General features: G+C 43.3%; 1 protein-coding gene across 3 annotated transcripts in view; it reads right to left on the reverse strand.

Moving 5' to 3' along the window:
* The window catches only part of SEPTIN3 (septin 3), a 169,653-nt gene that overhangs the window by 111,017 nt on the left and 34,163 nt on the right, over positions 1 to 24,473 (reverse strand). For 2 of the 3 annotated variants that reach the window (XM_083156655.1, XM_083156654.1), the window contains exon 2: positions 18,839 to 19,030. The exons of the other annotated variant lie outside the window; for it this stretch is intronic. In XM_083156655.1, coding sequence (XP_083012781.1) covers positions 18,839 to 19,030 — 192 coding nt within the window. The remainder of the gene's footprint in view (positions 1 to 18,838; positions 19,031 to 24,473) is intronic. 3 annotated transcript variants of the gene reach the window in all.

Below are 24,473 nucleotides of genomic sequence, written 5' to 3' on the forward strand. Positions count from 1 at the left end.
ACAGACCGGGGAAGCTGCCAGCGGTTATGCAAGATCCACTTACCTGAACTTGGGCACACTCCCCAGGCCCCTTGGGTACCAGAGCAGCAATACAGATTTAAGAAAAGAAGCAAACAACTGGGGAGCCAGAGGATGGAGGAGGCACATGGCTGACAGAAGCAAAAATGTGAACAAGATGCTTTGGCTTGTCCCCTGCAGAAGGGGAAGTTTGGTGTTGGAGAGAAACAATCACCCACAAAGTAAATTGGATCCCAAATGGGAAGCCCATCTGGTCACTAAAGCTCAACATCAGCAATAGAAGTCTATCAGATCGGAGAACCAGATGGATCTCAACTGCATTGAGTACATCGCAAACAGCTCAAAACATACCCTCTGGTGTAAACCATTGCCTAGTCTTATATCTGAATGTGATTGATTGTGATTGAATTAACATTGGTTATGTTGGGGTTCCTTAGTGGCTGCGCTGTGACATCCTTGTTAACCTTAGCACATCCTTGTTAACCTTTCCTGAGGCCTTATAGCCGGGATCAAGTAGCATCTCCACAAACTGACTGACCCACTCTGACTAGTTAAACTAAATATTCTACTTACTGTGATTTAATTCCATATTCCGATCCAATAAGTGGTGAAGTATTGTGATACTGTGGTGAATTGTTACTGGTATTTTATGACTTTGTTGCACTTGTATTCACCCTTGTGAAAAATAAAGAATGTGTTTAACTTCATCTGGTGGTCCATCTACCAACCCTAGCAAACCTGACCGGGATACTACACTTGCATTACCAATGGCGGGGTACCAATGGTGGGGTACAGAAACCAGTTACAGTACTGCATACATAGTTGGGGTACGGCTGCCAGTCACAATACAATATAACCAGTTGGGGTAGGTCCAGCAGTCAGAGTGCTAGTACAGTTGGGGTACAGCCAGCAGTCACTGTACCGAATACACAGTGGGGTACTGTTTGCAGTTACAGTAATGTATACACACAGTTATAGAACAGTAGTGGCAGTACATTATGCACAGTGGGGTAAAAATCGCCAGGCAGCAGTAACAGTGTACAGTATGCACATTGGTGTTAAATGCCCAGCAAACAGTATGCACAGTGGGGTTTAATGTCAGAGAGTAGTGTTTTCACTGCACAGTGGTGTTTGACAATGCACAGTGGGGGTTGTATATATAGCTAGCAGTCACAGCAGATTTGGGTTTGACAATACACAGTAGGGGTTGTAAATGTAGCTAGCAGTCACAGCAGATTGTATAAGATAGATAATATATATACAGTAACAAAATCACTTTTCTGCAGAGTGCGCAGTGGAGCATGCTGTCAGATGCATTTATGTCAGATGCTTTAAGATGCTGCTGCTAATTAATTAAAAATACTGATCTTACTGTTCCACACAGTGGCGGAATCGGGGGGGGGGCACCCGGGCATGTGCCCTCTGTCATTTCTGATTTTTTTTCCCCCACCAGCCAGTGGCCCACCTGATGAGCTGCAGCCAGACTCTACTGCCTGCTGACGGAGCTGCTGTGCACCCACCCCCTCCCGCTATAGCTCATTTTGTAGCTGAGGACTGGGGCTTTCCAACAAAACTATAGATACAGCAGGCCAAAGCTGGAACATTTTCCCCATAGTATAACATAGGACCCGCTAATTCCAACCCTCACCCATTCCGACGGCTTCTGCCCCACCCCCCACCCCCCCTCCAGCATCATCGAAGCTTGCGGTTGATCTCATTTGAACACAAATTGTCAGGCCTTCAATCTTATAACCGGTCCATATGGATCAATTGTTTCCAGAGCTATTGTGGGTAAACCAATTTCTTTTTATTTCTGAAATGTTATTTCATGGCTGTTCATGTACTCTGAGGGCAGATTTCTCTGGAACCAAATTGCCCAGATTCAGGGGACCAGTATCATTCGAAGTCCACAGTTCTTTAATATGATACTGGTCACGTGTAAATGGGTCAATTGTTTTATATATATATATATATATATATATATATATATATATATATATATATATATATATATATATATATAAGATATAGCCAATTAAACGATACAGCCGGTTTAATGGGGGGTGGTTTTCTCTGACCCTGACACCAGAAAATGCAGGAACTACGCTGGTGTGAAAGGGGCCAACCCAGGAATGTCCCTGCATGATACAGGGACTATTTTCCTGGGTAAGACTCTGAATTTTCTGGTGTGAAAGGGGTATTATTTCAAATAACCGGGACCTGAGTGCTACTGTATGAATACAGCCGGGCAGCACTCCCCTCTTAGCTCCCCTCTGTGCAGCTCTGCAGACCCCCGGAGTTAGACAGATAGAAACTTCAGTGCTCGGCTTCGTATGATGGAGGCTGGGATGCCTCTCCGACGTCGGGATCTATAGGGGTTAGTTATTGCTGTCACTGTGTGTCCGGCTCGCACGGGATCAATGCACGAGTGTGAGACGTGCATTTGATCTGCGTGCTGGCTGTACACTGGTGGACTCTTTGTGTAATACATTGTGTAATATATTGTTTATACTGTGTGTTTTATGTATAGTAGCCAGCTCACTTATGTTCTAGCCAGGCTCTAGCGAAACTGCCCTGGCGGGTCACCATGGTAATGAGGACGCGGGTGAGAGCAGTACTCGTTGCCTTGTGTTGTTGTGCGGGGGTGGTGACGTAGGAGGCTGGTGGATGCTGCGATCACTGACAGCCAGACAGTGTAGCAGGTTACCATGGCAGTGACGCCGTGGGTGTGAGGCACGAGTGTCACTGCTATGCGTCCCACGCACAGGTGCACTGGCTGGTCGTTGAGTACCGGTGGGTGCGGCTGGCGCCAAACTCACTGCTATTTAAGATCTGACTGTGTATGTTGTTGTGTATATGCTTTTGCCTCTTCATAAAGGGGTGAAAAACCCTGAAACGAGCCGTTGAGGCTATGCAATAAATTTTGATCTTCACCTTTTCGACATATGCTGCAGTGACGTGTTGTTCCTGGATCCAAATGGGATTGAATAAATCTGTAGAACAAGTTATAGAAGGAAGCACTTCTTAGTGCAACAACGTTTTTATTAAAAGGCAATTAGCCACTTCACAAATAAAAAGGCACAATAGACAGGTATTCGTACCCCCAATTCATCAGTGTGGGCTTAGATACCACATGGTTTTAAAATCAACATGAACAGGCAGTCGTCGTCAGATTCCTACGGTTAGTCGTCAGGGGTCCCGCTGCAGTTTCTGTGGTCCGTGTAGACTTCTCACACTGGTTTGCGTCTCTCCCCTGCTGACAGACGGCCGGCACAGAATTAGCGTCTGGTGAGACAGGCCAAACGCTTTTCGTCATGGACTATGTCAGTGGGCGAAGTGGGCGAAGGTTAAAGTGATGGGGAACGGGGTGGACCTCTAATGGTGAGGTGGAACATTTTAACCTCCACATTGGCCCTGCACAGTAATTCTCACAGAAAAGCATTCTAGTTTGCAGGGGATGCCAAAAACCCTACCACTGGTCCTGTCTCTGCCTAATGGGGGCTTGCCACGCTTCGGGCTGACGTGGATAGTGGGGGTGTGCTAAATCGCATTTGCAGATCAAATCGTATGCAAATCATATGCAAATCCTTGCAAATATTGCAATAGATTTGCATGTGATTTGCATACTATCTGCTGGGAAGTGCTGTTGTGAAACTACACAAGTACCTTAACTTTGAAACCACATATTGTTCCTGCAAATTCGGATAAAAGCACTTATGAGCAACAAGATCATAAACAAATAAAAGAAAGGACTTTTTTTTTAATAAATATTTTTATTTGGAACAAGCATGTATACATTGTTTCTTAAACCATCATTGTAAATTGCCACAAATACAGTAGCTGGCCACTGGTGAAGCAGCTCTAAAGGTCCATACACACTTGGTCACTTTGTCCAGTGTTCATGGACAGCGATTATTTGAACATCACTAGCCTGGAAATCGTTCAGCGCATACACACTGGGCCTTATTCTGGTTCACTCTTTCTGGCAAATTCCTTCTTAGATGGGCAAACCATGTGCACTGCAGGGGGCAGATGTTACTTGTGCAGAGAGAGTTAGATTTGGGTGGGGTTTTACTTCAAAGTGAGATCTATATTGCAGTGTAAAAATAGAGCAGTAAGTATTTCCCTGCACAGACACAAAATAACTCACCCAAATCTAATTTCTCACATTTTACATCTGCGCCCCTGCAGTGCACATGATTTTTTCCATCTAAGAAGGAATTTGCAAGAATGGAGTGAACTAGAATAAGGCCCATTGAGCGATATTCCCCAGGCCAGCAATTTTCCATAGCAGAATGCTATGGAAATCTGTTCACCCCATCGCTCATCTGCTGATGCGGAAGTGCGCATCAGCGATCATCTCTGATCTGTACACACTAGGCGACTTTTGAGCTGTAAAGCAGCTCCTTTCAGCTCAAAGTGGCCCAGTGTGTATGGGTCTTTAAGCTGGCCATACAGCTACATTTATTGTCAGATCTGTCTGGTTAGAACAAAAACCTGGTAATATTTGAATGACAGTTTAACAGTTTTACAGCATTTCACAGCAAATGGTCAACTGTCATTAGCTCTCATCCATACTTGCTGACTTTTAAAATTGCCTCTCCGGGAGAAGCCCGGAGAGGACAACCGGATCTCCAGGTCAGGGGGGCGGGGCCGGGGGTTGATGACTCAAAGCCCCGCCCCAATCCATACAAATGCCGCGATTCGCAGGTTCATGAGAAGGGGCATGGCTAAAATGCCGCAAAATTATTCGATTTGCGTCCTTTTAGTCCCGCCCCTTGCCGCGGACCCACGAAAACAGGTAATTAGTGCAGCACAGCAGGGTGGTGCGGGGGCTGCCTGACAAATGCGGGAGGATTGCCAACCTTCCCAGGAGGGGGAACCGATTTTCGGGAGCCTCCCGGGAATTCCAGGAGGGTAGGCAAGCCTGCTCTCATCCATTACCAGATTTTTGTTCCAACAAGACAGATCAAACAGTAAATCTGTACAGTAGGTCTACAATGCTGATTTTGATAGTTTGTCCTTGTGATTTGTTTATTGTAAGAGCAAAAGCTAAACACACAGAGAATGTAATTCCTTTGAAATGTAAGGTCATATCTGCTAATCTTAAAAATGTTTGAGGTATTAGCATGTGTTTTCCTTTGAACAACAAATTATCACAATAGTCTCTATTAATTATATATGCAATTTGTAACTCCATTCCATAGTCTAGGTAAGGGAGGAGGTTTGTTAAATTGTCTAATAAATCTAAAAGGATATTTCATTTTAAGGAAGATTCAAATGAATATAGAAATTCTGAGCAATAAATAACATCTGTCTGTGGTTCTATAACATTATCTATTGGCTTTAAGTTGATATTTTAGGCTGGAACTTTTTTGTCCTGGCTGGGTTGCAGAGATCATTCTATCTGTAATGTAGATTTTATTTATTAATGGTCTTAGTGGTTACTACTTCATTGGAAATACATTTGGCTGACCGGTGATTTGGATGCTGGCAGTCAGGATACAAGGTAAGAAGGAGAGAATGAAGTGAACTTAACTTTCCCCTGCTCTCCCCTAACCTAGGGCCTTATTCTGGTCGGTGCGGTCGGATCGGAATATGCGTCCAGGACCGAGCGTCCTGAGCCCCGCCTTCCGTACAAATCGCTCACTGCGTCCGAATGCGGTAAGCCGCTGACCGCACGGAGCACGAGTGAATTTCACATGTATACACCTCCTCCATCTCTGGGAACCTCCATCGCAGACCATCAAATGCAGGACCGAGTGGTCAGGCAGCACCGAGTGCTCAGACCACTCGGGCATTTCTCCGTGCAAAAGCAGGGATCTGGGCGGGCAACTGACATCCGGCAATGTCATATGTCCGCTCCCTACACGTGCGTCACAGCCGCATTACCATACGTACGCCCAGCGTTTTCATGGGAACGCCAATGAAACGCGGGGTGTACACATATGGTAATGAGCCCAAACAGCCCTTCACGCCCCTCTCTTCCCCCTGTTTGTAGAGTACACAATTCATGCGGAATTTGGATGTACGTCCCGTTCGCACATGCGCAGATATGCCTCTGCACATGCGCAAACACAAAACATCGGCGGACCGACCGCACGCGGACAGAACTGCACCAACCAGAATAACCTCCCTAGTGTTCACTCTATGCTGTTTAAGCAGGGTGCTGTGCCCTACCCAATTTTTAAACGTCAAAATGCACCCTGCTTGTTTAGCAGTGCCCTACTAAGACAGTCAGGCGCATTCGTCCCTGCCAGCGCTGCCCGCAGCACTCAGGGGGACAAGCCAGCACCTATGTAGGTGCTGGGCATGCCCCCAACAGAGACATCAGTGGGCCCATACACATTTTTGATGGCGACTGGCCCGGCCCACCACATTTAAAGTGCCCCCTTTCCCCCGGGTGCCCTGCCCTTGCGTGATCCTGGAGGGACCACTACTAACCCACCCTACCTGCAGTCTAACTTAACCCCCCCTCACAGCCTAACCCCAATCCCCCCACTAGTGCCTAACCCTCATGCCCTAGTGCATAACTATAATCCTTACAATCCCCACATCCTTATAATAAAGATACTAGCTCCTGGATCCTCATCAAAGTTGGCATTTCGACTGTTACCAGTCTCCTAGTACTAGTCAGAATGCCGGCATCGGTATTCTGACTGCTGTATCCTCTCCACCAGGATGCTAACCGCTGCCCCTTCCCTTTTTCATCCAGCATTTATTTGCCCCAACCAACAGAGACACTGGCAAGGTGTGAAACAACCAAAAGCTGTATAAAATCATATGGCTATATCAGTGGTTGAAGTGGGCTGGTTTGTGATGGTATGGCATACCGTCACTTTGTTCCCACTAATGCATAAGTCTTGAGATGCAGAGGCAGCGCTGTGCAGCAAGAACTTCAGGGGCAGGGAAAGTGCCTGCTGAACTTACATGATGCTGTTCTGCCTAGGCATCCTATGGTGTGCCATCAGTCTTGTCCCGTCACTGCTGTGGATAGAGCCCCCCCCGTTACTGCCACCACTGGAGCAATGCCGGGTGCCTGTGTTGGCTGTTCCTGGCTCGCCTCACTGATGCCACTGGACTTCTCCCTGCTGCTGCAGGGAGCCCACAATATTACCACCTTCCTACCTTCCCCAGACTATGAAATGGAGCTACATATATTACCAAATTGCATAAATAATTCATAGAGACTATTGTGATAACTTGTTCAAAGGAAAATACATGGTGTGGTACACTACTACTATTAAGGTAATGCCACCTTTTGAGTGGCCACATCCCCTTTTTTGGAGCATGCACACCTTTGACGCATGTACAACTACAGCCTTCCTGTGAACACTCAGAAACTGACATATATATTATAACACTCAAAAATGTGAATACAAAGGATAGTAAGTGAAGACGGAGAAGAAGATAAAGCACACTGATGATTAGCCTTGTTAGGCCATATATCGGATTAACTCTCCGGTACTTGTGGAGTATCACGGCTCCCACGACCTGCATCGTATGCAGATCGTATGCTAAAAATCGCATCGCATCGCATGTGGCATACGATGGCATACGATGCGATGCAATGTTTTACCGATTTTTGACTGTTTTAGCTCAAAAATCGTATGCCATCGCATAACATCGTATGCCATATGTAGTGGCATACGATGCGATACGATGTTTTACCGATTTTTGAGCAAAAATGGTCAAAAATTGGTAAAACATCGGATAACATCGTATGCCATATGTAGTGGCATACGATGCGATACGATGTTTGACCGATTTTTGAGCAAAAATGGTGAAAAATCGGTAATACATCGCATGGCATCGTATGCCATCGATGCGATACGATGTTTTACCGATTTTTGAGCCATTTTAGCTCAAAAATCGTATGCGATCGCATCGGATGCTATACGATGGCATCCGATGCGATGCGATGGCACCCGATTTTGCACTGAAATGCATCAGAATGCATTGAAATGTGTATTAAAGTAGTGAAATGCCCCCAAATGCCATTTTTCATAGTGCACCACCCCCACTATCAACGTCAACCCGAAGCGTGGCGAGCGCAGCGAGCCCGCGAGGGGCGGCGGTACGCGTCCTACGACCTTTTCATACCCCCACTATCCACGTCGGCGTGGAGTTGAGAATAGAATAGTGTGGCGAGCGCAGCGAGCCCGAAGCGTGGCGAGCGAAGCGAGCCCCGCGAGGGGACGCGGATACCTTCACAGCTATACGCGTCTCCTCGCGGGCTTTACAGGTATCTGCGTCCCCTCGCGGGGCTCGCTGCGCTCGCCACGCTTCGGGCTCGGTGGCTCGCTGCGCTCGCCACACTATTCTATTCTCAACTCCACGCCGACGTGGATAGTGGGGGTATGAAAAGGTCGTAGGACGCGTACCGCCGCCCCTCGCGGGCTCGCTGCGCTCGCCACGCTTCGGGTTGACGTTGATAGTGGGGGTGGTGCACTATGAAAAATGGCATTTGGGGGCATTTCACTACTTTAATACACATTTCAATGCATTCTGATGCATTTCAGTGCAAAATCGGGTGCCATCGCATCGCATCGGATGCCATCGTATGGCATCCGATGCGATCGCATACGATTTTTGAGCTAAAATGGCTCAAAAATCGGTAAAACATCGTATCGCATCGATGGCATACAATGCCATGCGATGTTTTACCGATTTTTCACCATTTTTGCTCAAAAATCGGTAAAACATCGTATCGCATCGTATGACATCGTATGCCACTACATATGGCATACGATGTTATCCGATGTTTTACCGATTTTTGACCATTTTTGCTAAACAATCGGTAAAACATCGTATCGCATCGTATGACATCGTATGCCACTACATATGGCATACGATGCCATGTGATGGCATACGATTTTTGAGCAAAAATGCTCAAAAATCGGTAAAACATCGTATCGCATCGTATGACATCGTATGCCACTACATATGGCATACGATGCCATGCGATGGCATACGATTTTTGAGCAAAAATGCTCAAAAATCGGTAAAACATCGCATCGTATGCCATCGTATGCCACTACATATGGCATACGATGCCATACGATGGGAGCCGTGATACTCCACAAGTACCAACTCTCCTATATTAAATCTCCCAAACTATAAATCTGGCATAAAGACTGAGTTCGCCCGCAATCCTTACTGTATCTCCAGATAAGACACTCAAGATTGAATATAGAGATTAATAAGATAGAGAGGAGAGAAGTATAAAACACACTTTGATCGGCCTTTCTGGGCCTCTCATAGCATATAAGTAATTAATAAAAAAAACAAAAAAAAAAACAATGATAATAAGAATTTTGTTATCCCCTATAATGGTGCTGCATTCAGCACTGTACACGGAGTCGAGTCTCCACCCATTTTTCAGCTTCTGCTGCACTGGTAAAGAAATGAGTTGTGTTCTCATAGATAACTCTCAGTCTAGCAGGAAACTGCATCGAGTATTGTATGTTTTTATCTCGCAGCTTGCTTTTAACCTGCAGGAAACTGGCGCGGTTCTTCTGTACCTCAATAGCAAAGTCAGGGTATAGAGATACTGGGTGATTATCGTACAAAAGCTCGCCTTTCAGGCGAGCCTGGCGCAGCGCAATGTCTATCTTTAAAATGTAGAAAGCGAACAATTAGAGTTCTTGTGGGAGCACCAGGTTTAGGCGCTCCTCCCGATATTCTGTGCGCCCGCTCCACTGCGAACTGTTGGGTAAACACTTCCTTAGTAATTAACTGAATTAGCCAGCGTTCAATAAATTTTCCTTGATCCGTTGCTTCGGCAGGTTCTGGGAGGCCTACTATGCGGATATTATTCCTCAGTCTTCCCTCCATATCTGAGAGCTTAGTTTGAATAGTTACAACTTGATTAGAAAGCTCCTCAACTTTCTTTGTTAAAGGGGAGGTAACATCTTCCAGCTGTGATATACGATTTTCCGTTTCAGTTACTCTTTCCCGCATTTTTTGCATATCTTGTCTGAGTAAAGAAACGTCTATCTGTACTTGACCAATTTTTTCCGTGACCCTTTGTTCTGATTCAACTATTGCTTGTATTATTTGCTGTGTGGATTGAGCTGGCTCGTTAATGGAGCTATCTATTTCACCGTGTGGAGCTGGTGAGCTTGGGACACTTTGTACATTGGATCTAGAGGACTGCGTGCTGCGTGCATATTTTTCAAGCTTTGCAGCAGCTGCCGCTGCTGCGGCACTGGTTTTCCCCATTACTCAGTTATTATACCGTACAGAGTCCAGAGGAGAAAGAACGGCTTATGTGCTTTATAAAGGAGACAATGCAGTTTGCAAATGTACTCCTTTAAATCTGTTAACTTTAGCCGCTCGACTGACCATATGCTGCAGATTTAGAGATAGAAGTCAATCACTACTTTTAGAGAAAAAGGGGGGAGTCCCAAAGCACTTTTAGACAGTCCTTACCCTATATCGGAAAAAATTGTGTGTACCCCACTTTCTTTAATCTCTTTATATTCTCCCTTTAGCCCACAAACCAACAGGAAGCCTCCTAATCTGCAGGCTGTTGAGGGCTATACGTTTAATATGTCTCTAGCTTCTGGCACCTACACCTGAACTCACAGGTCTATAGGCAGCTTTATCAGAAGGGAGGAAGGGGCCAACTTCACCCACAGTGCATATTATATTGTGGGGAGAGAGAGAGAGAAGACAGGCTGCCCAACAATCACAGTCCACATCCAGGGGGTACCTTTATAGCGGTTTCACCGCTTATGTCACTGCCAGCATGCACCCAGCATCCACGGAGAAGTCTCTGCTGTGCTACGGCAGGCACCTCAATATTGCCAGGGGAGGGAGAGGAGATTCCTTGCAGCCGTCAGTATTACCGGGGAGATGAGAGGAACTGCCTTGCGACTGTCAATGTTGCCGGGGGGAGGAGAAGAGCTGCCTTGCGGCAGTCGGTGTTGCCGGGGAGGGGGGAGAAATTCCTTGCGGCAGACCCACCGCTCACCGCAGTCAGTATTGCCAGGGGAGGAGAGGGGCTGCCTTGCCGTAGTTAGTATTCCGGGGAGGATAGAGAGACTGTCAGTTTCTGAGTGTTCACAGATAGGATTGTGGTTGAATATATTTTATGCGCCAGATTATAGTCTGGGGGATGTAATGTAGGAGATCTAATCCGATATATGGCCTAATAAGGCTAATCGCAGTGTGCTTTATCTTCTTCTCCGTCTTTACTTACTATCCTTTATATTCACATTTTTCAGTGTTATAATATATATGTCAGTTCAAGTGTATACACAGTCAGGATTGTGGTTGAATACAGTCTTTATGCCAGATTCATAGTCTGGGAGATGTAATGTAGGAGACCCAATCTGATATATGGCCTAATAAGGCTTATCGCAGTGTGCTTTATCTTCTGCTCCGTCTTCACTTACTATCCTTTATATTCACATTTTTCAGTGTTATAATATATATGTCAGTTCAAGTGTATACACAGTCAGGATTGTGGTTGAATACAGTCTTTATGCCAGATTCATAGTCTGGGAGATGTAATGTAGGAGAACCAATCTGATATATGGCCTAATAAGGCTAATCGCAGTGTGCTTTATCTTCTCCGTCTTCACTTACTATCCTTTATATTCACATTTTTGAGTGTTATAATATATATGTCAGTTCAAGTGTATACACAGTCAGGATTGTGGTTCAATACAGTCTTTATGCCAGGTTCATAGTCTGGGAGATGTAATGTAGGAGACTTAATCCAATATATGGCCTAATAAGGCTAATCGCAGTGTGCTTTATCTTCTGCTCCGTCTTTACTTACTATCCTTTATATTCACATTTTTGAGTGTTATAACATATATGTCAGTTCAAGTGTATACACAGTCAGGATTGTGGTTCAATACAGTCTTTATGCCAGATTCATAGACTGAGAGATGTAATGTAGGAGACCCAATCTGATATATGGCCTAATAAGGCTAATCGCAGTGTGCTTTATCTTCTTCTCCGTCTTCACTTACTATCCTTTATATTCACATTTTTGAGTGTTATAATATATATGTCAGTTCAAGTGTATACACAGTCAGGATTGTGGTTGAATACAGTCTTTATGCCAGATTCATAGTCTGGGAGATGTAATGTAGGAGACCCAATCTGATATATGGCCTAATAAGGCTAATCGCAGTGTGCTTTATCTTCTCCGTCTTCACTTACTATCCTTTATATTCACATTTTTGAGTGTTATAATATATATGTCAGTTCAAGTGTATACACAGTCAGGATTGTGGTTCAATACAGTCTTTATGCCAGGTTCATAGTCTGGGAGATGTAATGTAGGAGACTTAATCCAATATATGGCCTAATAAGGCTAATCGCAGTGTGCTTTATCTTCTGCTCCGTCTTTACTTACTATCCTTTATATTCACATTTTTGAGTGTTATAACATATATGTCAGTTCAAGTGTATACACAGTCAGGATTGTGGTTCAATACAGTCTTTATGCCAGATTCATAGACTGAGAGATGTAATGTAGGAGACCCAATCTGATATATGGCCTAATAAGGCTAATCGCAGTGTGCTTTATCTTCTTCTCCGTCTTCACTTATTATCCTTTATATTCACATTTTTGAGTGTTATAATATATATGTCAGTTCAAGTGTATACACAGTCAGGATTGTGGTTGAATACAGTCTTTATGCCAGATTCATAGTCTGGGAGATGTAATGTAGGAGACTCAATCCAATATACGGCCTAACAAGGCTAATCGCAGTGTGCTTTATCTTCTTCTCCGTCTTCACTTACTATCCTTTATATTCACATTTTTGAGTGTTATAATATTTATGTTAGATTAGGGAATATACAAGACAAACTCAAGGTCAAAAGGCCTTTGAGAAAGGTTAATTATAGAATATGGGAAGATAGCTAATGGTCTATTTAAATGATATTTTTTTTTTTATTTTGTCTTTTTTTCTCTCACCAGGGAAATAAGTAAAGATAACCTATTGGGGGAGTGCGAGTATGTTACTGATAGAGGTGGGAGATTGTTCCCTGACCCCCCTAAAGGGTTAGAATGTGTAGCTACTATTAAGGGAGTTAGGTATTCCTCTGGTCTTGAGGTTATACAGGGTGGGTTAGGGTGGGAGCGGAGGGATACATGTCTTTTGGGATGTTGATGAATTTTGTATATGTTGTTTATATGTGTCTTCCTTCTTTTTTTTCTTTTTTTTGGTATTATTTATGGTCCGTGGAGGTCTGTGGTCTTTAAGAAAAATGTTGAAATTCAAATTGCAGGATATCATGGTATTGTTTTTTTTTTTCCCTATCATGACTATCAATCAAAATGAGAACAGTGTACTATGAGTATGGCTAAACGAATACAAGGATTGAATATTATGAGTTGGAACGTCAGGGGTCTAAACAATAAGGTTAAAAGATCTCTTGTGATGTCTCAAGTTCATAAACATTCCGCAGATATAATCTGTCTATCTGAGACACATCTATACGGAGACAAGGTCAGGGCATTAAAAAAGCCTTGGATTGGCCCCGTGTTTCATTCAACTTTTACCCAGAACGCCAGAGGTGTAACAGTGCTGGTAAAAAAAATCTGAATTTTCGAGTTGAAAAAAGTCTGGTAGACACTAAAGGCAGATATGTATTTCTCAAAGCCATTATAAACTATAAACCCCTTTATATAATGGCGGTTTACATCCCGCCGCCATATAATAACGATGTGCTGCATGAGCTGTTAAGATTTATAGCAGAGTATCCAGAAATTCCTATAATATATATGGGTGATTTTAATAATGTTATGTGTAAAACTGTAGATAGATGGAAAGAGAGAGGAGTAAGAATGAGTATTCCAAATAAAGGCGTCCCTACCCCTTTCTCAAAACTAATAGGAGAAATGGGCCTGAGAGATATCTGGAGGCAAAGGAATCAAGATACGCTACAGTTCTCATGTTACTCACCCACACATAACACCTTTTCAAGAATAGATCTTGCCCTGATATCCCCCATATTGGCTCCCGCAGTTATTGATATAAAATATTTAGCACAGGGGATTTCAGAACACTCCCCCATTTATCTGACCATTGATCTAACGTTGGATCGTGGGGAAGTGGCCTGGAAATTAAATCCCTTTTGGCTGGAACTAGTGGGTATAGATAATGGCCTGGCAAATGAGTGGGAGGGCTATGTTATAGATAATAGGCAATACCCCAACATCGATATTAAACACGATGCATTAAAAGCAGTGCTGAGGGGGACATTCATCAAAAAGATCGCAGAAATAAAAAGAAAGGGAAAGAAAGAGGAAGACGAGTTGGTGAATAAATACCAGCAGCTAGAACGGGAATACATTAGCTCGGGGAATGGCAGTATAAGAACACAGTTAATGGAAGTAAAACAAGAGTGGGTGGAATATCTATATGATAAATCAAAGAGGCAGATGCAGTTCTCCAGACATAGGCAGTATTATGAGTCAGACGTGGGGGGCAGTCAATTGGCATTTTTGGCCAAAGGCGAAAATGCCAATAATATAATCTCTAGCGTTAAAAATCCCCAGGGGGAAATATGCTATACGGCAGGGGTGGTAGAGGTCTTTTTGGGGTACTACACAGATCTATATGATTCCGGGCAGGTACTTGATGAAAACCAGGTTGAGGAGTACTTGAGGTCAATAGCTATGCCATCTCTCTCTGAGGTAGACTCGGACCTGTTAGAAGCCCCTTTCACCAGGGAGGAGGTAGCGCAGGCGATCGCATCTCTTCCGGCCTCTAAGGCTCCTGGAAGGGATGGAATTCCTGCTGAAGTCTATAAAAAATTTGCAGACTTCTTTGTCCCATACCTTACAGAGATCTTCAACATATTATTAGAATGGGGCTCCCTCCCGGATTCTATGTCAGAGGCACTGATTATACTAATAATTAAAAAAGACAAGGATCCCCTACTTCCGGAATCATATAGGCCAATCTCCTTGTTAAATACTGACGTCAAAATATTGGCTAGAATGCTTGCCACGCGGCTCAATACAGTAATAACCACCATAGTACATCCAGATCAATCAGGATTTATGCCTGAGAGAACTGCATCCCAAAATCTGCGGCGTCTATATTACCATTTACAGAGAGCTCAGTGCCTAAAGTCGGAAGCCTTGGTTGTGTCTTTGGACGCAGCCAAGGCTTTTGATACAGTGGATTGGAACTATATGTGGGCGGTGCTTCGGAAACTGGCATTCGGCCCCCATTTCATTAAATGGATTCAACTGTTATATGCATCTCCAGTGGCAAGAGTCTCTGTAAACGGGTACATTTCAAACTCCTTTAAATTGAAACGGGGCACAAGACAGGGTTGTCCCCTGTCCCCGGCTCTATTCTCATTAGTCATTAGTCCTTTATATGGAATGACAAGTCGTCACGTATAACAATCAAAACGCTATACAATCCTAAAAATCAGGGCGGCTTGGCTCTTCCAAATTTAAGAAACTATTATATGGCAGCTCAAGCGGCACATCTGGTGGGCTGGGCTAAAAACTTAAAGGACCCATTATTACAAGCATATCTCGAAGAACAGTTAGGCCAACGGGTTTCCCCACTGGCACTGCTCCTGTCAGGAACTTCTACATATAAACTTCCCCCCATTCTCCGTCAGGCTGTGCTAATATGGAGAACTCTTCATTTAACAGATGAATGGTCAGGGATAGACACTGAAACACCATTGTGGTACAATAAAAAATATATAGAGCTGGAAAAACCTCCCAACAATATATGGTACCAAAATGATATTATAGTTATTGGTCAAATCTACAATAACGGGCTATTTAAGACCTTTGGACAACTACAAGGAGAATTTAATTTGCCAAATGAATATTTTTTTAGATACTTACAACTAAGGCATGCAATTCAAGCCCAATTTGGGGGGCTTAAGATAGAAATATCTGAATCTCCGATAAAAAAAATGCTCCAAAGAACGGGTAATAGAGGTCGTGTATCTAGCCTATATAATTCTCTAAATATATGTCAACATCTACCCCCAATGGAGAAATTAAAAATAAAATGGGAGACGGATCTGGGCTCAATAACGACGGAAGACTGGGAAGTCGTATTGGGGTCTATTAAGTGGGCAACCTCTTCAGTCAGATATCAACAAATACACTATTTTACACTTCATAGAATATATCGTACTCCAGCGGGGATGTATAGGGCTGGAATAAGAGAGGATGATAGATGCCCGAGGTGCAAGGCAACAGAGGCCGATTTCCTCCATATGATGTGGGCCTGCCCAAAAATATACTCCTTCTGGGAAAATGTTTGGAATGATATTAGGATGATAATACCAGCAATAACTCAACTAAATCCCAGAACTTGTCTGTTGGGTTTAGAAATAGGGGGGGGATCACTCACCAATGCTCTATTCCTTTGTTATTAGTCTGATCACAATGGCGAAAGTGATGATAGCCCGAATATGGTTTTCAACTAAAAGCCCAGCATTGGCAGGGTGGAGAGCATTGGTTACTGAAACGATGAAGCATGAAAAACATATGTTCTACACAAGAAATACAAAAAAAAAATTCATGATAAATGGGACAGATGGCGCGAACACTATCTGATTTGGCAAGAAGTTGAGCAGGAGGAGTTAGTAACTTGAGCGAAAATATTGTTAAGGTCATAGGAAAAGGTACGACTAGCATAAAGAGAAGCATTTACATCATAGACTTCTGTAAGTCACAAATGACACAATAAACAGATAAATATATAACTCACAATCACAAGAGATTCACTAAAGATAATTTTATTTTTCAAATAAGTAAATTAAGCAAAATCTGTCACACATAATAGATAGGGAACACAAAACATAAAAAAATGAATGCATGGCTTCCAGCCTAATAATGCACGATTACTAACAATCAATTAATTAATGGTTTATTATATTTAAAAACATGAACACTATTTGAGAGGAAAGAGGAAAGGGGAAGAAGAAGGGATAATAAAGGAAACAACAATGGAACTGAATAAAGGAGGAAAGGGAAAAATATATATATATATATAATAATAATAATAAAAAATAAATAAATACACAAATAAAAAGACATAACAACTTGCACAAACTACATTGGAAAGATCAGATGACCTAAAAGGATGGGATTGTTTTTTGAGTATTTGTCTGCGTTTTTTTTTTTTTTTAGTAGGGGGGGGGGGGGGGGGTTTATTGTTATTGTTAGATGTATTGTAAAGTAAGATGTCAAGTGTTGTATGTGTTAATGTCAAGTTAATGTGCTAAATGTTAATGTAATGTATGTTTTTTTTTTATATGCAAAATTGAAAATAAAGAAAAGTGAATTAAAAAACAACAACTACAGCCTTCATTTTTCCATAACCCCACTAGCACTGGGCTATATAGCAACCTACATAGTAATTGACCCAGAAGTCAGGGCCGGTGCTAGGGTGTCCGGCGCCCTCCTGCAAACCATAAATCTTGCGCCCTTTCACATTGCCATTGCAGCAAGCTGCAGATCGTTTGTGGGAGCGTATGCACTGTCCACCGTCCCCACTGCCTATGGCCTGTTGCGGGGGCATCACTTCAGCATTTCATGCAAGCCTTCGTCACCACCCACCCTCCCCGAAGCTGATGGCCTGTTGTGGGGGCATCACTTCAGCATTTCCTGTGAGTGGTTGAGACAATGCAGGCATATCAGGTGAGGGCTTCGACGGCTGGGTGACATCTCACACAACCAAACACATGGCTGGCCTGCATCTGGCTTCACAGCTACTGTAGGCTGTGCAGCCAGGATGCTGCCAATACTGTGCAAATGTTTCACTGTGTAGCAAACCGCTCGCATCTCAGTGCTGTGTCTGCAAAATTTTGTAGGCATTATTTAAGTGTCTAAATTAATATTAAAAAAATATACAATTATTAAAAAATATGTTATAAACATATATACAGTAATAAAAGACTCATTGTTCTTTACTGTTTAAATCTTGTACAGTCCCTCCTCTTCTATCTGCGTAGGCAGGACGCTGAGGATGCCATTTCCCTTCATGTTACTGAGGGGGAAAGGAGGGGAGAGGAGGAGATGGAAGAAGAGGGGAGGAGATAGAGGGGGCGGAGTGTTGAGGACTGGGCTGCACTGCACACTGAGAAGAGGGAAGGAAGGGGAGGCGGCCTGTTCATCATTTCATTGACAGTTGCAGGGAGCAATGGGTAGGGGGCGGACCCGGACATGACATCCAGGCATTCACAGTGTCAGTGAGTGAGGGGAGCTGCTCTTCAGGCTGCTGGCTGCCTGTCACAATATTTGACAGGCTGCGGCAGCCAGTAGCCATGATCAAAACAAATATAGAAAATATAAAGTTTAGACGAGCGCAAGGCACAGAGACTGGGCAGGGGGGTGGGAATCAAGCACTGCCACACCGCACGGTCACATAATTTGTTATTACAGCGCTGCCTGCCACAGCACAAGAGTCCGACGACCTTCCGTTGAGGAAGAGGGGGCAAGAGGAGGACTTTGGAGGACAGACAGTGTGTGTGTGCACTCGGGGTGAGGGAGCAGCTTTTCATACTGCCACCCGCTGTTAGACAGGCGCTGCAGGCGGCATGCAGGCAGTGACAGTGAGGGCTGAGACAGCTTTAGCAGAGCATGGAGAGAGCGCCTTTTCAGCATGACGCCTCCCTGCTTTGAAGGAGCCCTGCCAGAAATTATATAAAAGTAAGCTAGAAGTGGCCCGGAAATTATAGTTTTGATTACCCATTTAATATTACATTAATTTAACATATAATAAATTAGAACATGGCTCACAATAAACATTTTATTTAATAATTTGGTTTGTTCAAACTTTCATTGTAAAATAACTCTTACCTACAACCATGATATTAAAGTCAAAACCAGTTTTCATTGTTTTCTTGCGCATCTGATCAATAATGGTGTCAATTCCAATATATCCCAGGAAATTTGAGTTCATCCCCATTGGCTTCATAGGCACTGTTGGCTTGGTTCGTGCCTCCGGAACAACTTCTGACATGGCTGTTTTTGACTTGTTGTCTGTTAACCCTAAAGATAAAGATTTGTTATATAAGTCTGGAAATGTAGATTTTCTATTTCCACTCACCAGGTTTAAAAATATCATTAACAGTATTTTAAACTATGGTTGTACCATGTCATGATTCAATACCTTATTTTTTTTTTTAATACATTTTTATTGAGTTTTTCATTAAACAAAAAAGTGGTAATTAAATGAGAACACATACAATTACAATTCATATCTTATATTAATATCAAGAAATTCAACATCCCGCAGGAGCTGCTGCTCATCTTCTACACTGCTATAGTAGAGTCTGTCCTTTGCTCCTCGATCACAATCTGGTTCGGAGGAGCAAACGAGAATGACAGAGTGGTGAGGATGGCAGAAAAGATCATTGGGGCGGAGCTCCCCACTGTCCAAGAACTATACCTAGCCAGGGTCAATAAGCGTGCAGGAAAGATCTTGGCGGACAAGCTACATCCTGGCCACAACCTGTTTGAACCCCTTCCGTCAGGCAGACGTTTTAGGTCCATCCCAGCAAAGACGACAAGAACTACAAAAGGCTTCTTCCCAATAGCTGTCCACCAACTAAACCGTATTGAACATACCAAATACTAAATACTAACTCGAACTTTTCTAGATACATGTGAAATGTATGTGATGTATGTTTATGCCTCTCTTCCCACCCCCTTTGTGTTCCCTGATTGATTCTGCACTGTTACCACAAAAAATTCCAAGCATACGCAAGTATACCTGGCCAATAAAGATGATTCTGATTCTGATATATGCTAGACATAGCAAATAGGATCATAAGGTATAGAAACTGATGTCAATGAGCAGTGATAATTCGGCTGGAGAGTGTCTACCACCCAGGAGACAGGCTTAAACAAGAACAAATGTACTTATTTAAGTAGTGACACTAGTAATTATACGCAGAATAAATGGAAACACAAAAATAATAAGTAATTTCATGATTAATTACTGTAACAAATTTACAAGAGGACTAAGGGGAAAGGGAATGGGAGGGGGGAGGAAAGGGGGGGGGGGGTTGTGGATGATGTTAGAGGGGATGGGAGGAGTCAGTTGAGGAGGGGGGAGGAGAATAGGAAATTGGCACCAATGATTGTAGGAACTGGGGAAAAGGATACAGAAATGGGAGAAATGGAGAAACTAGGTTATTTATTTATTTATTTATTTACAGTTTTTTATATAGCGCAGCAGATTCCGTTGCGCTTTACAATAGTAGACATAGGCGAATCTAGGCAGTGGTCCGGGGGTGCACCGGACCACCCATTAGACTGCACTGTCATTTTATAAAATCACTTTTAACTTTAATTACATTTTAATGCCCGCCGCCGCCCCCTGTTTTTTCCTTATTGCCACCATAAAGATGGCCATGGGAGGGCTGCGCGCATGTCTGACTGCACGCAGCTCCTCCCATGGTTCTTTGCGGGCCAGGATTCCTGTCCTCTCCCCGCCCCCGTGTCCCTGTTCGGTGGCAGCAGCAGCAGAAGAGTCTGGCTGCTGAACTTTCCCTGCTCCCTCCCTGCTCCCTCCCCCTGCTCGTTTTTTTTTTATCACTACACGCCAGAGCAGGGAGGTGGAGAAGAACAGCAGCAGCAAGTGCCCGCTTACCGCACACCCGCCCGCCCGCCCGCCCCCCAGCCGCAGCACAGCAGTAAGTACACTGCCACCAATGTGTAAATATTTAGATGCCCACTGCCACCAATGTGTATATGTACAGTATATGCCCACTGCCACTAATGTTTATTTATGTGCAGTATATACCCACTGCTACCAATGTGAATATATGTACAGTATATGCAAAACTATATATATGAAAAAGAGAGTGAGAAGGGCGCCTCCTAGTGCAATATGTCGGTATGTTTTTTGTGAAGTAACCCTCCACCAAAGAGAGAAACAGCACCCCCAAAAATTTAAGGAGTACCGTGAATAGTGGTATCCAACCACTGTATTTTTAGCCAGTTATGTTATCCTTCTGTGGGCGGGAAATGTTCACACAGGTCCTTTATTCTTCACGTCTCATTTAACATATATATGAAAAACAAGAATATGCAGGAGGCAGGAAATAGTGTAATACTGTTTAAAAATTTAATTAAATTGACATAATGACAAAATAGTTGCACGTACAATGTTAAAAATCATAAAAGCTTATCTGGTGTATGCTCCAAGTTGCATATATGAGTACAGTCACCGGTCAGTCGTCAGAGTTCCCTCAACGCGTTTCATCCGTGCCTTCTGGTTGGCTGGACTTCCTCAGGAGTATACCCTGACCTGTTCCCTAACCTCTATTTATACTAGTGCTGGTAATTACCATGTTTGGGGCGGTTTCCCGCCAAAAAACGTAGGACTTCTGCAAAACGGCGTCACTTCTGGTCCGTGAACCGCAAATTGCGTCACTTCCGGTTTCTGCTGTGAACCGCACATAGCTTCCGGTTCCGGGTTCCATGACCCGCATATGATAGTGGATTTGACTGAGCCCACCCTTTCCAACAAAGGGGGCAGTTATCTAATCTGCATATTTCTTCTCCAAAACCGCAGTATGTATTTTCTGTATTAGATCCAGGTCCTTTACGCTTAAAGAGATACGATGTTTTTCTTTCTTTAAAGGACATTATCACTGGTCCACCTCCGTGAGGGTTTGAATGGTCACAATGCCAGCCCTCATGTTGTTTTTCCGCGACGTTGTCCTTTATTTTGAGTCTTTTAGTACGGTATATAAAAGGAAAAATTGGTGGTGAAAAAAGTGGTAAAAAAGAGAGAAAAAAAATTGTGCAAATGTGCCGTCATTGTGCAAAATATGCCATCATATTAGATAACAATATATATACACATATATATAAAAAATTCTTAAAAATACTAGATAAAAGACAATAAAAGACTTAAAAAATTTTACCAATTAAAAATTACCAATTAAACCGATCCAGACTTTATAAAAAGGGGGCTATCTCATAATTGTCATTCAAACCATTCGGAGTGAGGATCCCTATTTCATGGATCCAGTACATTTCTCTCCTTGAGAGGAGATTCTCCCTGTCTCCTCCTCTGGGTCCCAGGGTTACATGTTCCAGTACTTTAAATTTTAATCCATCTACATCTCCGTTATGATAGCGGTTAAAATGTCTGGGTATGGTGTGTGTTTCAACTTTATTTTTGATCCCCCTCACATGCTCCTGGATTCTTATTTTCAGGTTTCGCTTGGTTTTGCCTATATACTTGAGGCCACACCCACACTCCAACATGTAGATCACCCAGGTGGTATTGCAATTGACCAAGCTTTTCAATTTATAATTTTTAGTCTGGTTAAAATTTGTAAAATTTCTAAATTCTGTATGTGCAAAACGGCATATGTTACATTTATTGCACTTATAGAACCCTTTGGCCTGATCCCATGGGGTGGTCGTCTTTGTTGTTTTCTTTGGTAAAAGTGTACTCGGTGCTAGGGAGTCTTTTAGGTTTTTTGCTTTCCTGAAGGTCAGGACTGGTTTTGTTGTTAGGATTTTATTCAACACTGGATCTGTCTGTAAGATCTCCCAGTGTTTTGTTAAAATCTTCCTTATCTCCTTCTCTTGGGTGTTATACTTGGTTACGAAGTTGAGTCCTTCCTTTTGTTTACTCCTCTCCCGGTATTTTAGAAGATCTTTCCTTTCCACCAACTTTGTTTTTTCGACAGCCTCTTGTACTACTTCCTCTGGGTATTTTCTTTCCGTAAATCTCTGTTTGTAGACTTCTATTTGTGTCTCGCAGTCAGATGTATTTGTACAATTCCTCTTGATTCTACAGAATTGGGACAGTGGTGTGTTTGTCTTCCACTGCTTCTTATGATTACTCCTGAAATGTATGTAGGAATTTGCATCTACCGATTTGATGTAATTCTTGGTAACCACCTTGTTACCCTCACTTGTTAGAATCAAATCCAGATATTCCACTTCTTTTCTGCTTGTCTTATATGTGAACATCAATTTATATTCATTATCTTCAATTATTTTCACAAAGGAACTGAAGTCTTCTTCTGTCCCGTCCCAGACAATAAGAATGTTGTCTATATATCTCTTGAAAACGACTATCTTATCTTGGTATGGATTATTCAAGTAGACATTTGTTCGTTCCCAGCTTCACATATGCAGGTTTGCAAAAGTGGGGGCAAAGACTGTCCCCATTGCAGTCCCGCATATCTGCACGAAGAACTGGTCCAGAAATTTAAAATAATTGTGTTTCAGGATATACCTGATAAGGGTACAGATGAATTCCTTGTGTGTGACTTCCAATTCATTGTCTTCTTCCATGAATTCTCTGTAAGCTTTGATACCCTTCTCATGATCAATCGAGGTATACAGAGACTGGACATCAATTGTTGCCCACATGTACCCCTCTTTCCATTCCAGGTTATCCAAAACCTGGAGGACTGCCATAGTGTCTTTAATATACGACTTGAGTTTCGGTACATATTTCTTCAAAAAGACTTCCACATACTCAGTATGTATGTGGAAGTCTTTTTGAAGAAATATTTAGCGCCCCCAGTGGAAGTCATAGCATGTCTTGAAAAAGTTTCCTGTTTCCTTGGTGACGAAACGCGTTGCCGACTTCCGGTTCTGACGTCACATCCGGATCTTTAGTGGTCCATGCACTAAAGTCCTCCATTCGCAAACAGCTCTGGTTGCCAGGATTACACTCTGCCGCAAGCAAACACCAGACTGCCTGTCTTTCCTGCCTAGGCTCGGAACACGCCTTTCCGGAGCTCGCAAGATCCGACTGTCGGATCGCGTGAGATCTGGACCCTATATAGGGGTGGGAGGCCGCCATCTTCACTCTAGCCTTGGAGATTGAAGAGGGAGCACGTCTGGCCATCTGCTCACCCACCCGTGTGCTTACTCTGCCACCCGCTGCCTGTGTGCCCACTTCTGTGCCTCATAGTTCTGTGTTATGTAGTCCAGTGGGACTGAGTCTGTGCCTGTGCCTCATAGATAGATTATTACATTATTATATAATATACCTGTCATTGTTCTGTAGTCCAGTCCAGTGGCACTGACAGGTCATGCCTGTGCCTCATAGTTCTGTAGTAGTTTTAACTACTACAGTTCTGTAGTCCAGTCCAGTGGCACTGACAGTCTGTGCCTTTGCCTCATAGATTATATACACCTGTCCTTGTTCTGTAGTCCAGTCCAGTGGCACTGACAGTCTGTGCCTATGCATCATAGATATATAGTATACCTGTCCTGTTGTAGTTAACTACTAGGTACAGTTCTGTAGTCCAGTCCAGGGGCACTGACAGTCCATTTGGGTAGTACTGCACTGCTGCTGCATAAGTGCATACTATCATTAAGTACACTGATATATTGTTGATTGATTCCAGTCCAGTGGTACCGACCATAAAGTCCATTTGGGCAGCACGGATGGTGTAATGGTTAGCATTACTGCCTCACAGCGCTGAGGTCATGGGTTCAAATCCCA

The sequence above is a fragment of the Crinia signifera genome, chromosome 8 (assembly GCF_055691185.1).
Source record: "Crinia signifera chromosome 8, ASM5569118v1, whole genome shotgun sequence".
In the NCBI taxonomy this organism is placed as follows: Eukaryota; Metazoa; Chordata; class Amphibia; order Anura; family Myobatrachidae; genus Crinia; species Crinia signifera.